General features: G+C 45.7%; 1 protein-coding gene and 1 pseudogene across 1 annotated transcript; both read left to right on the forward strand.

Moving 5' to 3' along the window:
• Nucleotides 1-3,644: 3,644 nt before the first annotated feature.
• Nucleotides 3,645-8,334, forward strand: LOC124076429 (protein SYS1 homolog). The gene is made up of 2 exons (XM_046420336.2): nucleotides 3,645-3,683; nucleotides 6,902-8,334. The coding sequence occupies exons 1-2, from the start codon at nucleotides 3,645-3,647 to the stop codon at nucleotides 7,358-7,360; spliced, it is 498 nt and encodes a 165-aa protein (XP_046276292.1). The 3' UTR covers nucleotides 7,361-8,334.
• Nucleotides 8,335-12,705: 4,371 nt separating this feature from the next.
• Nucleotides 12,706-14,411, forward strand: LOC124076430 (heat shock protein HSP 90-beta-like; annotated as a pseudogene).
• The last annotated feature ends 455 nt before the right edge of the window (nucleotides 14,412-14,866 follow it).

Here is a 14,866-nt window from a genome sequence, read left to right on the forward strand (position 1 = left end):
CCGACGAGGCAATACCCACATTTTACAGGTAAGGAAGATAAAGCCCTGGCAGTTTGAGGCGATGGTGGGAGTGAAACCCAGGATTCTGAGTCTACCTCCACGGGGGGACTGCAGGTTTTCTGACCATCCTGTCCTCATTTGGATTGCCTAGAAACACGGGGGCCAAAATGGCGCTAGAGACACTAGTATGGTGTGCATGAAAATTACCAGTTCCAGAAATTCAGCTGCATCACAGCCCAATCATTTCCATGATCCCAGAAATGGTGGTTTTATACATTTGGAGTTAATTAAACAATTTTGCTATCTTATAAGAAATTCAGGATAATTACAATGGTTTATCCTGTAGATCCAAAGAGGGCAATGGATTCTGAACCAAAAATACAAACGCTTGACTTGAAAACAACTTCAAAAGGTCCCCAAACTCAATGAAACCTACAAATAATCCACAGGGTTTTCTTGGACCCCAGATTAAGAACCCTTAGAAAAGAAACACTTAAAGTTTTTCAGTTAAAAGTCCAAGGTTTAAATCATGGTTCCATCACATACGATGTGTATGATCTTGGTGCAGCTTCCAAACATCTGAGCCTTCATTTCCTCATCTATGAAATGGAGCTAATACCTCCTGCTTCATAAGGTAGATGTGGGATTAAAGGAGAAGGGAAGTCTCATAATATGCCCCAGGGTTTGCAGTCTATCGCAATCGCTAATAGATACAAGGACTTTCTAAGTACCAGGCTCTGTCCTTTTACTACATCTGAACTATCATCTCAGCAACCCCAGAAGCCAGGTTATTATCCCTGGTTTACAGAAGAGGAAGCTGAGACAGTGAGTTGGGGACGTGTCCAGGATGGCAAAGCTTCTAAATGGCACAACCAGATAGTGGACACCAGAGTCCATGCTCTAAATCATTTACTATAGTGTCTCATGGAGTGACAATTTAATGTACTCCAAATATGTGGTTATTACAAACAATTTTTTAATCAGATAAAGAAGACTAGAAAGAGACAGATCTTAGTGAAAAATGAGTTCACCCAAAGGCCTGTTTGCAAACCTGCCCATTTCACCTTTTTCTAGGGACTGAGACAGAAGCAGCATCCTGAGCCCAGGGGCAGCAGATGCCCCTGAAGGTCAGTCTCATCTAGGTTCCTTCAGATACATGTTTACACATGCGACGCTGTCTTCAGATGCTCTCCGTGAATCATCTCATAATAATCAGTGCTCATTACAGTCCTGTAGGGTAGAGACTACCACTAGCCCCATTTTGCAGATAAGGAAACAAACATGTTAAAATCTCCTCCAACACCAATAATTAGGAAGGGGAAGATCTGGGAGGAAATCCCAAGTGAGTCTGAGACCAAAGCTCTCATCTGCCACTCTAAAATATTGCCCACTGCAGGGTCTCAGGAACAGATTCAGTACAATATGATGGTTAAGATCAGAGGCTTTGGGGTCAGACACAAGTAAGATCCCTAAGAAGGGATCTTAGGGAAGGAGGTTAAACATGCACAAGCCACATACTGCACACCGGAGCTCACTCTGCCTGGGGTGAACCATTTGGATATGCTGGGACTCATCAGAGAAGCTGTCCCAAGGACGAAGTAAAGAAGTAGAGAAAGTGGATGTGAGAGGAGAGGGTTAGTGGACAAGTCAGTTGACACTTTGAAAAAGGAGATCAAGGACCTGAACTCCAGCTAGAAACAGCAACCCATTTTGATTTCCAGAGCCCCAGGGAAGCTCAACCACCGATCTCAGCACCCAGTGCTCCAGCATAAACATCAGCAGAGCAGAACAGTCCCTTGCCCACCCTCCAGCCTGCTGAACCAGACTCCTTCCCATGAATCTGGCCTCAAGCCCAGCAGCTGCAAGTCAGTAGGGCAGGTTGGCAACTTTCCAAAGGAAGAAGCATACAGGGCAATAAAAAAGCTGACACCCTCTTCCACATACACATCCATATGCTCCCCACCTTTCTGTAAAATAGTGACTACCCTTGGCCACACAGCAGAATTACCTGAGGAACGTTTTTTTTTTTTAATGGCAGTACAAGTACTGGAGATGGGTATATCAAAAACTCACCAGGTGGTCACAATGTGCAGCCAGATTTGGGAATCCATTCTTAATTCATCACCCATGGTGTCTCCTCTGGGACAGACAGCCTCTTAGACCCCTGCTACTCAAAGTGTGGTCCTCACAGCCTCTGCACCAATATCGCCTAGGAGCTTGTTAGAGATGCACAATCACAAACCCCAGCCTGGTCTCCTTGAATCTGAATCTGCATTTTAACAAGATGCCCCCGGATGATTCATCTGTACAGTAAAGTTTGAAAGGCACCAGTTTAGACTTTGGCTCTTTCTACCCACACACCACCCCTTCCCATCTGTACAATCAGCAGCTGTTCAACTGTTCACCTTGCTCAGCCTGATCAAGAACCAAGATGAACCGCCGGAGTTCCCAAGTTCTAGTGTGTCTCAGCAGCACCTCAGCAGCTCACTAGAAACAGACATATCCAGGCCCAGGTACCTGTTTAACAGGTACTCCATAGAGGCGGGCCAGAGACCATGAGTGGGAAAGCGACTGTGGTAGAAAGCCCACAGGCATAGAAAGCAGGTAAACTACACCCCAAATTCTGGCTCTGCCACTTGCCATCTATGTGAGTTGTAGGAGTCATCCACTTCTCTGAGCTTATTTTCTCATCTACAAAAATCAGAATAAAGACATCTCAGCCGTGTTATATAGGTTGAATTGTGTCTTCCGAAAATATATGTTGAAATCGTAACCACCCATGCCAAAAAATGTGACCCTTAAAGAGAAATAGGGTTGTGGATTGTTGCAGATGTAATTAGTTAAAATGAGGTCATAGTGGATGAAATACCATGGGCTCTTAATCCAATAACGAGTGTTATAAGAAAGCTCACAGACACATGGATGGGAGGGTGCTTTGTGACAATGGAGGAGAGGATGAAATGTTTTATCTACAAGCCGGGGAACACCAAAAATTGCCACAGATCACCAGAAGCCAGAAAGAAGCAAGGGAGGGGCTGGAGATGTGGCTCAAGCGGTAGCGCGCTCGCCTGGCATGCCAGGTTCGATCCTCAGCACCACATACAAACAAAGATGTTGTATCCGCCGATAACTAAAAAAAATAAATATTAAAATTCTCTCTCTCTAAAAAAAAAAAAAGAAGAAGAAGAAGAAGCAAGGGAGGACTCCCTGCTCCAGGTTTCATAAGAAGCATGACCCTGCTGACCTTTCAGACGCCTGACCTCCAGAACAGTGAGAAACGATACATTTTTGTTGTTTTGAGCTACCCAGTGAGTGGTGCTCTGTGATGGCAACCCTGAGAAACAATACAAACGAGGTTCAAGGATTAGCCAGTCCATACAGAGAGTTCCTAAAAAAATAGGAGAAACTGTGCATAAGGGTGGGGGCATCCCCTGAACCTCACTTTCTGGTTTTCTGGTCAACAACCAACATGACAGCATTGCAGGTCTCATCCCTTCAAGGAGTCTTAGTTCCAGAGTGAAATGGCAGGCAAAATTCTTTGCAGAGCGACACATGAAGAAATTCAGTCCTCACACCATGAGCAGCCAGACCACAGCTCTCAAACCAGAGTAGTGTGATCAAAACCTAACTCCGCCGGCGCCAACATGGTGGCAGCGCTGACATCCCTCGAGGTCCCAGCTACTGTAAGCAGCCCAGCAGGAGCCTCCACCCTGAAGTACTGGTTCCTGCTCCTACCCCCCCAGAGAAAAAGCATAAAGGCTAAATCAAAGAACTAGTCAGACTTGGAAAAGAAAAAGTCATGAAATCTTAAAACAACTTTGAGTGATGCCAACTGGATGGGGTAAAAGAGAAAAAAAAAAAAAGGATGTGTAACTGATGTGATTCTGCAATCTGTATATGGGCTAAAAATGGGAGTTCATAACCCACTTGAAGCAAAGTGTGAAAGATGATATATCAAGAACTATGTAATGTTTTGAACAACCAACAATAAAAAAAAGAAAAAAAAGAACAATTAATTGCACCTGTGTTACAATGGAAGAAAATATTATTTTAGCTAATTAAAATATCTTCCATGACCAAGAGCCTACTTTGTTCAAAGCCTCCTTTCCTTCCAAAGCACTGTCCATCACCAAGGTTGGCAATGGCATAAACCCTAAACCTTCACAACAGCACAAACCCAGAAGGTCTTGTTGACTTTTGTTTCAAGGACATCAAGCAGATGTTGGAGAAAAGCATTTCTCATTTATACTCCCAGGGCCTGAGCAGCATTAGTCAGAAAACTGGGCATTTAAATTCACAGATCATACTATATCAGCATTGAGTTCAGAATCTCAAGCAGTAGTGTGGCACTCAGAATTCTTTAATAAATTTATTTTTGTGCATCTAAGATAATCAGGGCCATCTAAAGGATAAATCTCAAGAACAGCGCCTCTTTGGCAGTGCTAACCAGTGTATCTAAACTTGGAAAACTCAGAGTTATAAATTTTGGAAAGAAGAAAGAGTACTTATGATTTTCTGCCTAGAAAATACAATTATATTGTTGGAAAGGCTATGATAATTATTTAAATAACCTGCCTAGTTATAAATGTACTCTGAAAAGCATTACATAACAAGCAAAAAATATGGAAGAAAAAGTCATTGACGAAAGCAATAAAGATAACAAAACCACATGAAACACACATGACTAAAATACAGAGTTATATAAACTAACTTATAAAACAGCACTGAATGGTATAAAAGGGGACGTGAATGAATAGAGAAATAAACAATAGTCTTGAATAGTGTGCTGAACCTATTTTCAACTTGGTTAAACTAGAGCAGTGTTCCCAGATGCCTCTTCTCTGTATGGTTCTGCATTAGAATTGGTTAAAAAAGGTATTTGTATAGAACTTGGGAGGTGTAAGTGAAGCAGGGGCTGTTGCTGTTTGAAGCTGTTCATAGTTCTTTGCAGTGATAGACACAAAGTTTTGATGAGCTCCAGAGTATCCTCACTCTCTTCTGCTCCAATGTATAGCTCCTTTCCTAATTGTTGACCATGCTGACCAGTGTTCGTCCCAGCCCATAACTGGATGCTTGGATGTTCTCTTTCTGCTTAGCTCATGAAATTTACTTCCTTTGCTGGGAGAAAGACTCATTTCTTGAGGTAAAGAGAAGATCTTCTATGTCCATAAATTCAAACTGACAAAAAACTGTTGAGATCAAATAGCAATACAGTTATTTCCCAGATGAAGGAACGGATGGATGCCCAGTGCATCATGTGTCTTACTCAGGGTCATGTATCAGGGCCTGACTGTCCTCAGGACCCTAAATCCCATGCTTTCTCAGAGTGATTCCTTATCTATTCCCTTTCTACACAACACCTACTTGAGATTTAGACTCTCTCTCTCCAGCTGCTGAAACTTGAGGTTTGTGAACCAACAGCAGCTTAAAGAAGGAAGAAGCAAAACCAGGGTCTTGTTCCCATTGTATCTTAGCACCTGGCAGTTTTCCTTCCCTTAGAACACATGCAAGAAGTATTGATCAAGGGAAGGAAGGGAAATGCTTTTAGTCAACAGTTATCCTCATCCTACTCAGTAAAGGCAAGCATTTCATAAAACTAATTTTGTTGAATATGTCAATCATCTTTAATGCACAAATATTGATTCCTAGCTATGCTAATAAGTTGTAAGACAAGATAATCTTATTCTTCAAAATTAAAGATTCATTTTTCAGTAAAAAAAAAAAAAGGTGCAAGGACAAGGCTATTTGAATATGAAAAGCAAAGAATTGCTCTTCAAATAAACGGGAGAATCGTAAGACAGTCCTACAGAGAGAAGCCTTAGAAATCACCTCCCCACTGCTGAGAGGTCAACCAGATCTCCAAATCATTTTAGAGACAGAGAAACTGAGGCCCAAAGCCTGGAAAGGCTGTCTAAGATCATGCAGGCCTATAAGTAACAGAGCAAGGCCCTGAGACTCCTGACTCCCAGCTGGATGCTCTTTCCTCTGTGCTAGAATTCCCGGGGCAATACTTTATGCATTTGTTTGCATGTGATTAGCAAGTCCAAGCTGGGTTGATTATGAGCGGTTCTCTCAGGCGTAAAGCTATGAGAATGTGAAAGAAACCCCACAAGAGTGTGGCAGCAGGGATCCTGCCGTTGAAGTCAACACTAAGAGAAAATTTTTGTTTTGTCATAAAAAAAAAAAAAAATCAGATCCAGAAACCCCTCAGGGCTTCTGGAAGCAACTCTGGACCACCTAAGCCCACCTGCAGACGTCTCCTTGGCATCATTGCTGCCCAGAAAGAGAACCTATTTGGGTTCCCCTTACCTTAGATCATATTCTTTGTGATGGACTGAGATAGTTGTGTCCTCCCAAAATCCATCTGTTGAAGCCTTCCCTCCTAATGCTATTGTAGTAGGAGCTGGGGCCTTTGAGAGATAAGTTTAAATGATATCATGAGGGTAGAGCCCCCATGATGAGATTGGTGTCCCCAGGAAATATGAGAAACCAGAGTGCTCTCTCGGCCATGTGAGGGCACAGCAAGCAGAAGATCATCTGCAAGACAAAACAAAAGTGTCCTCACCAGAACTTGACCATGCTGGCGTCCTGATCTTGAACTTCCCAGCCTCTTAGAACTGAAGGAATTTATATCTGTTGTTTAAGCCATTCAGTTTGTGGTGTTTTGTTATAGCAGCATGAACAGACTGAGACATTCTTAGAGTATTAAAGTAGCTCAGGGCCTCTCTAGGCCGTAGGGCCTCTCCTCCATGGTTCTGTCTGTCAGTCGGGTTTCGGGAACCTGCGGATGAGGCCACACCACGCGCGGATGCTTCATCCTTGAGTCCGTCACCTGTGGCGGGGCGGCCTGGGGCCCATGGCGCTGCGGTGCTGACAGAGGCGCGGGCGGTGACCGGGCCAGTTCCGCAGCTACGTGTGGGACCCGTTGCTGATCCTGTCGCAGATCGTCCTCGTGCAGACTGTCTATTACAGCTCGCTGGGCCTGTGGCTGGCGTTGGTGGACGCGCTAGTGCGAAGCAGCCTCTCGCTGGACCAGATGTTCGACGCCGAGATCCTGGGCTTTTCTACCCCTCCAGGCCAGCTGTCCATGATGTCCTTCATCCTCAAGGCTCTCACCTGTGCCCTGGGCTTGCTGTACTTCATCCGGCGAGGGAAGCAGTGTCTGGATTTCACTGTCACTGTCCATTTCTTTCACCTCCTGGGCTGCTGGTTCTACAGCTCCCGTTTCCCCTCGGTGCTGACCTGGTGGCTGGTCCAAGCCGTGTGCATTGCACTCATGGCTGTCATCGGGGAGTACCTGTGCCTGCGGATGGAGCTCAAGGAGATCCCCCTCAACTCAGCCCCTAAATCCAATGTCTAGAATTGGGCCCTTTGGACACTCTACTGGCACTTGGGCTCCCCAACTTGGGCTAATCAGACCTTCTGGATGAGGTCCAGCCCAGGTCTGAGAGGAAGCCTGGAAATGTGAAGTCTGTTGGTGGAGAGATAGTGAGGTCCCGTCAAGAAGGCAGGTAGCAGTCAGGATCACAGCTGCAAGAATGGCCTCTGTCTGCTGAAGCCTTGGTATCTGGGAGGTCAGGAAGGGGACCTCTTTGAGGGTCATATCAGATTTGGAACCATGTCACTCTTGAGCCATCACACCTGTCACCAGCCTATTGTTTTAAAAAAGAAAAAAAAATCAAGGATATCTGATTGGAACAAACCACTCTTCTAGTCATCTCTCTTACCCCTGGACAGCTATTACCTTTGCCATGTTGCGGAACCAGTGATTCTTTTTAGAACAACAGATTTCTGGAGCCTTAGCCACAGAAAGAGATCTAGTGCAAAGTACTATGCTACTGTCAGGGAGAGGGCGGCAGACACAGACATCAAGCACAAGGAGAATGCAAAGCCTGTGCCCTGTTACACACATACATGTGTGCACCCAAGAACCCATGATTAACTTCCTTCAAGTTCCCACTCCTGGGTCCCCAACCTGATGCCAGCCTTCCTCAAAGCAGGTCATAGGACCCAGAGAAGAATCCCATCATCACTTCCAGTCTAACCCTCATATTGGGGTCACTGCCTGCTCTCTAGGAATGACCAGGTTCCCAAGCTCCTACTGGATCTCAGTACTGGCAAGAATTCCTTTTTCCTGTATTATTTGGAATTCTCTGGTGGGAAGGGCATGGTGGGTGCCCAGCTTTAGGAAGCCCAACTTTCCAGCCCAGGCTATGCTGATAGTGCTGAGGCAGATAAAAATTTGCTGCTAAGATTTTTCTTTGGGGTAGAATTTCCTGTGAGGGGCTTGCAGCTCTCCTTCCTGTGTACAGAAATACAGTATTTTCCATGGGAAAAAAATAAATAAATAAAGTAGCTCAGATGGAGATTGAGCCCTCTGGACAAACCATCTGATTTCACACTAAAAGTCAGGTCCAGAAAGGGAAGGAACAAGCCCAGGAGCAATGCTGGGCAGGTACAGAGTCTACTTGAACTCGGGTCTTCTGGCTTTAACACCATATCCCCACAATGCATATCCCCCCAAAATTCATAGTTTGAGACTGTAACTCCCAATGTGCCTCTATTTGGAGACAGAGCCTTTAGGAGGTAATGAAGATTAAATGAGGTCATAAAGGTATGGACCTGATCCAACAGGACTGGTGTCCTAACAAGAGAGGGAGAGATGCCAGAACAGGTATGCACAGGAAAGGTCATGTGGAGACACAGTAAAGGGCAGAGGCAAGCCAAGGGGAGAGGCCTCAGGAGAAATCAACCCTGCCAGCACCTTGGTCTTGGACTTCCAACTCCCAGAATTGTGAGAAAATGAATTTCTGTTGTTGAAACCACCCAGTGTGTGGTACTTTGCTACGGCTGTGCCAGCAAACAAATGCAGTAAGGAAGAATCTCCCTCAGTTCCCTCCACCCAAGTATTGAGTGTTTATTATAAGGACACACCAATGGGGAGGTGGACATTATTAGAAAAACCCAGAAGACTGTGATTCAGAAACTGGAGGAACCCAACACAGCAGTGGGGAGCCAGCAACAGGAATTCCTGCATCTTCACCTGGCCCTTTTCACCCTGACAACACACCGTGATTCCACATAAGATTCTTCTATGGGCCTCCCTTCCTCTCCCATGAACTGTGGATTTAGACTTAGCCCTGAATTCCCCAGCTGAAAGAGAGGACCTAATCCCTGCACTTAATCAATATCAGCTGGTGAAGCAAAGCCTCTCCCAGGCTGCCTCTCCAGTCTGTAACTAGACCAGCTATAGTCACCTGGCCCAAGGGCAATCAATCAGCTGCAGCTACAGAAAAGGAATCACAAGATAGTCTCTTTACTCACTGTGGCTCAGGACTAGCAGTGATTGCATGATCTGGGGGGGGGGGGGGGGCTTGTTACAAGGCAGAACCTCAGCTCCACCCAGTCCTGCTGAATCAGGTACAGATGTGTCTCCCCAGCAATTCAGACAAGTGTTGCTTTAGAAATGGCTCCTCAGCAGAAGTCTGTGGGACAGTTTCCTCAAAAGAGATATTGATGTATACTCCCTCTGAGGGCAGAAGTTCTCTAACTTTAAACATGAACTTGAGCCAGCTCAGTGGTGCGCACCAATAATCCCAGTGGCTCCGAAGGCTGAGGCAGGAGGATCGTGAGTTCAAAGCCAGCCTCAGCAAAAGCGATGCACTAAGCAACTCCGTAAGACCCTGACTCTAAATAAATTAAAAAATAGGGCTGGGGATGTGGCTCAGTGGTCAAGTGCCCCTGAGTTCAATATCCCCAGTATGCAAAAAAAAAAAAAAATGAACTTGAGAATCTCCTGGGAAGCTCTTCAGAAGGCACTTTGCTTCATCCTGCCCTCAAGATCCCTAGGTCTGGGTTGCAGTCCAAGAACTTGCATCTACCCAAGCCCCCTGCACTCACCCACCACCCCAAGTTATGGACAGAAGATGGTTCGTGGGTCTCACTTAGAGAAACACCATGCAGGATAAAGATCTGAAGCCAAACCTGTGCCTATGCCACCTGGAATCCCTTTACAATGCCAATTGCATTGGGTCATTCCCTCACCTAAAACCCTTCCTCCATAGCTCCTCATGCCTCTGGGACCAAGTCTCAGCTCCGGAGGGCTTTCATGTTATGGCCTCTTCCTTCTCCTGCTGCCATCCCTCCTGCTTAGGGCCCCACAGTTCGCCTCTGCACCCTTGCTATCACGGTTCCTCCTGCCTGACACGTCCTTCCCCCTCCTTCTCCACGTGACCAATAGGCATTCTCCCTTTAAGACTCCAGTTTTATTCAATCTGGAAAGTGAGTCAATGTCCCGCGGTTTTCCTTCTTGCCCTACAAGAAGGGTTGCCGGTTCTCATTGCTGCCCTGTTTGACTCTGAACTCCTGGAGGGCAGCCTGGCTCTTGTCCATCTCTGATTCCAAGCCAGTGTTTCACATGACTGCAATTGGCTCCCGCTGCTGCCTGCCAACCTGCGTGAGCTGGGAGGGTGCCAGCTTCCAGAACCCAAGGCTCCTGATGAAGCAAGATGGAAATATTCAGGCAGACTCTCGGCAAAACTGCTCCTCTCTCCACAGTAGAATTAAGTGAAAGGCTCAAGCAACACCCATTGTTTAAACACTAATAGCAACACATTTCTGTGGCCCTGAGAGGGCCACAGGAGGGGTGTCTTTCCCAAGGACAGCACAAACTAGCTCCCTTTATTTCCAAAAAGGCACAATGAACCCCATTCTTTGGTAGGTGCCAGGAGACAGCCTCAGTGGAGTCGAGTCCAAGAAGCAGAGATATTCCCCTCAAATATAAGGATGAGAGGGTAGGAGGAGGGAATTCTCTATGAACTCACTAGGTCTTTGGGTCTTCACCCAGTACTTGTAATGCCCTACCCCTCCAAGGATAGGAAAGGGAAGGAAAATAATTAAACACAAACAGGCTGGTGTTGCTGCTTCTTAGCTGACAACTGAGATGATGGGGATAATTTTAATAGGATTAACTTAGCTAGAGCTAATCCTCATATGGCCTGGTCCTTCCAGGAAGTCATTATTAAGGCTGGTGATAGGAGGAAGGGGACCAAAGGGCCTTTTAAAAATACAGGGCATGTGTTGGCACTCCAAACCAGTTAAATCATGACATCTAGAGGTAAGGCCTGGGCATTCTGAGTTGTTAAACCAGATGATTCTAATGCCCAGGCACAGTTGGAAATGGCCTCGTTGCAGGGCTGGGGCAACAGAGTCAGGCGAGGGACCCAGGCGTTCATTCATTCACTCATCCTACTTCCCTGAGACCGGCTCCTGCCAATCACTGGGCCAAGTAAAGAAAATAACCATTGCACCCTGTCCTCCTCAGGCTCCCTTGGTTCACGAAGTTCGTGGTCTTCTGCCAGAGCCTGCAGCCCTGTTTCTGAGAACAAGGATATGGTGTCAGGGGACCAGGGATGCCATCTAAGACAGGGCCCCCAGGCTTTAGGAACTCTCAGATATGAACAAATGAAAAATGAGAAAACCAGTAATATTGGTTGAACGGCTTTTTGTTTTTCCAAAAATGGGAACACGATATTTTTTTAAAAAAAGAACTACCAGGGACCATTGAAATCAATTAATAAAATGAATCTCATTTTTAAGTCCTCTGGACTGTAAAAGCCTTTGGAGGAAGTTCTTACAATTTTTCAGTTTTTCAAAAACTGGCTGTCCAGGTTTTCCAGCGGCAGCCCAAAGCCAGGAATTTGGAATGGAATAATTATAACAGCAATGGATGGAGATACTGATGAATGCTTCTTGAACCCTGTGCTAACCATGTGTGTGCCAGGCCCTGCTGCATAGCACTTTGATGACCTCCTTGAATTCTCACAGCAACTCTGGGAGGTCCTTGTATCAGTTGGGGCTTAGAACAAGATACTAGAACAACTCTGGGTATTTTAAGCAGAAGATGGCTTTATAAGGCAAATAGGGTGTACAGAATCATTAGAAGAGCTAAAAGAGTTAGATGTGGTCTAGGAGCCCAGGATTGGTTTCCAGAACAATAATAAGTGGTCAGTTTTGAGAGATGCCATCCCAAAAGCTATTAATAGAATTACTAAAGCCACAACAGCCCCATTGCTATGAGCCAGAGATTGGAAACCAGAATCAAGACTCTTCTGTCCCCATAACCACTGCTCACCCAGGAGGTTGGAGACAGGACACTGCCATGAAAGGCGACTGCAAAACCACTCACTCCCACACCCTCGTTTGACAGCAGGAGGTTCAAGAAGAAGGTCTGTGCTCCTGCCTCACTCGGCCATCCAGATCCTGGGCATGTATCTAATTAACAGACTCTACATTGCATCCTGAAGCCTAGCTGCAAAGGCATCTGGAAAATGTAGATTGTGGCTTTCCAGGCTTCATAGAAGAGGAAGGCAGCCTGAAAGGAGGGTGGAATGGAGACTGAGAAAGCCAACTCACAGCATTACTAGCCAATGCTTAGTAACTACGAGTAGTATTTCTATACTTACTGGTAAGGAAACTGAGACAGGGAGAGGTTAAATCATCTGCCCACTGTAACAAGCAAGTCATCAGTGAAACCAAGGTTTGAACTTTAGGGTCTAACTTAGAAGGCTCACTCTTAAAATGATCCCTTTCAAGAAAGGGCTGTGCAGCTTTGAGTCATCTCCACATAGCCCAGATGCCATGAGCAAGTCAGGCATGATCCGGGCCCATACTGCTCTGTAGTAACTGCAGCCCCTTCCTTTCAAGATGCCTGAGGAAGTCCACCAGGAGGAGGTGAGGATCTTTGCCTTTCAGGCAGAAATTGCCCAACTCTTGCCTCTCATCATCAATACCTCCTATTCTGACAATGAAATTTTCCCTCAGGAGTTGTCTTCTGCTATTTATGATACCTTCGACAAGATTCTCTATGAGAGCCTGACAGACTCTTCCAAATTGGACAGTGGTTAAAAGCTGGAAATTAACATCAGCCCCACCTCTCAGCAATGCACCCTGACTTTGGTGGACACAGGCACTGGTGCAACCAAGGCTGACCTCATAAATGATTTGGGAACTATTTATTCAGATTTGTGTAGCTGTGATTAAAATACCTGACAAGAACAACTCAGAGGAAGAAAATTTTATTTACTCTGGGCTCATGGTTTCAGAGCTTTAGTTCATGGTCAGTCAACTCCATTGCTCTACAGTGGATGTGAGGCAGAACGTCATGGCAGAAGAGCATGATGGAGGGAAATTGCCCAGCTCATTGTGGCCAGGAAATAGAGAGAGCTCGAGGAACCAGAGACAAGACATAATTCCCAAGAGCACACACCCAGTGACCTTCTTCCTCCAACCACACCTACAGTTACCACCCAGTAATCCATTCAAATTATTAAACCATCAAATGGATTAATCCACTGATGAAATTACAGCTCTCATTATGACCTAAAAGCTCCACCTCTGAACCTTCCTGCATTGGTTCATGCTTTTAAAATGTGAGTTTTTTGGAAGATATTTCTAGACCTAAACCATCACGGAAATCATGTCCAAGCCTAATTACTAAAATATTTATGGAGGTTCCTCAGACAAGTACAAACATCTTCATGACAGGGCAATTTGGTGTCAGATTTTATTCTGCCTATCCAAAGGCAGGGAAAGTGGTTGTGACCACAAAACACAATGATGAACAGTCCACCTGGGGGATCTTCTGCTAGCACGTCTCCCAAGCTAGAGATGAGATGTTTCCTCTGTCACAGTACGTCTCTCACAGGAAGGAGTCTCAGAAAGCTATCTATTACCCCTCTGGTGAAACCAAAGAACAGATGGCCAACCCTGTTCAGTGGAGCATGTGTAGAAGCGGGACTTTGAAGGAGTATATGTGATTGAACTCGTTGATGAGTGCTATGTGCAGCGGCTCAAGGAGTCTAATGGGAAGAACCTGGAGTTACCAGGGGAGGGGGGGAGAAGGAGGAGGAAGAGGAGGAGGAGGAGGAGGAGGAAGAGGAGGAGGAGGAGGAGGAGGAGAGGAAAAAAACAGAAGAGAGCACGGTGAAGTCTGAAAACCTCTGCAAGCTCATGGAAGAAATTTTGGATACAAAGGTTAAGAAGGTAACAATCTCCAATAGGTACATGTGTCTCCACCCTGCTGTGTGGATCTTGAAGGTCCAGGCACTTCCAGATATCTCCACAATGGGCTACAAGATGGCCATAAAGTACCTAGAAATCAACTCCGGCCACCCCATTATGGAGACACGGTGGCAGAAGGCTGAGAGGTCCAGGACCTGGTGGTGCTGCTGTTTGAGATTGTGCTGCGCTCCTCTGGCTTCTGCCTTGAGATTCCCCAGACCCACTCTAATTGCATCTACCATGTGACCAAGCTAGGAATCTGCACTGTTGAAGGTGAAGTAACACCCGAGGAGCCCAGCACCCCTGTTCCCCAGGAGAACCCCCTTGAGGGTGATGGGGATGCCTCTTGACGGAAGAAGTAGATCAGGAGTTTCCACTGGGAGAGCCACACCCTCTGCAAAGCATCCCCATGGCTCCATAGCTGCCCTCAGTGACCTTGTCCACCTAGCTCCTGCTGCTGATGGCTAATGGTCTTTTCCTCTCTCCTGTCCTTGTGTCTAAGGCAGGAAACAAGGACCTCAAGTCCCATCCCTCCCTAATTGGACAGCAGAGTTGGATGCTGTGTATTGTGAGTTTTGTTGTTGTTATTTTGTTCCGAAATTAAAGTAAGTGAAATAAAGACGATGAAGTTTTAGACAAAAAGAAAGGGCCATTTACAGCCTTAGACAGCATATTAGAAAAGAGAAATGCTTTTTTTTAATGGCAGAAAACTATAGAATAAAACTTTCTTTTTTGCTACTATGCTATCAAAAAAATTTTTTGTCAGTATGGGACCGGCTCTTAATTCAGCAGAACTGCCTGAAAT

The sequence above is a fragment of the Marmota monax genome, unplaced genomic scaffold (genome assembly GCF_021218885.2).
Source record: "Marmota monax isolate L192 unplaced genomic scaffold, Marmota_monax_Labrador192_F-V1.1 WCK01_AAM20220418_F8-fsc00064, whole genome shotgun sequence".
NCBI classification, from domain to species: domain Eukaryota; kingdom Metazoa; phylum Chordata; class Mammalia; order Rodentia; family Sciuridae; genus Marmota; species Marmota monax.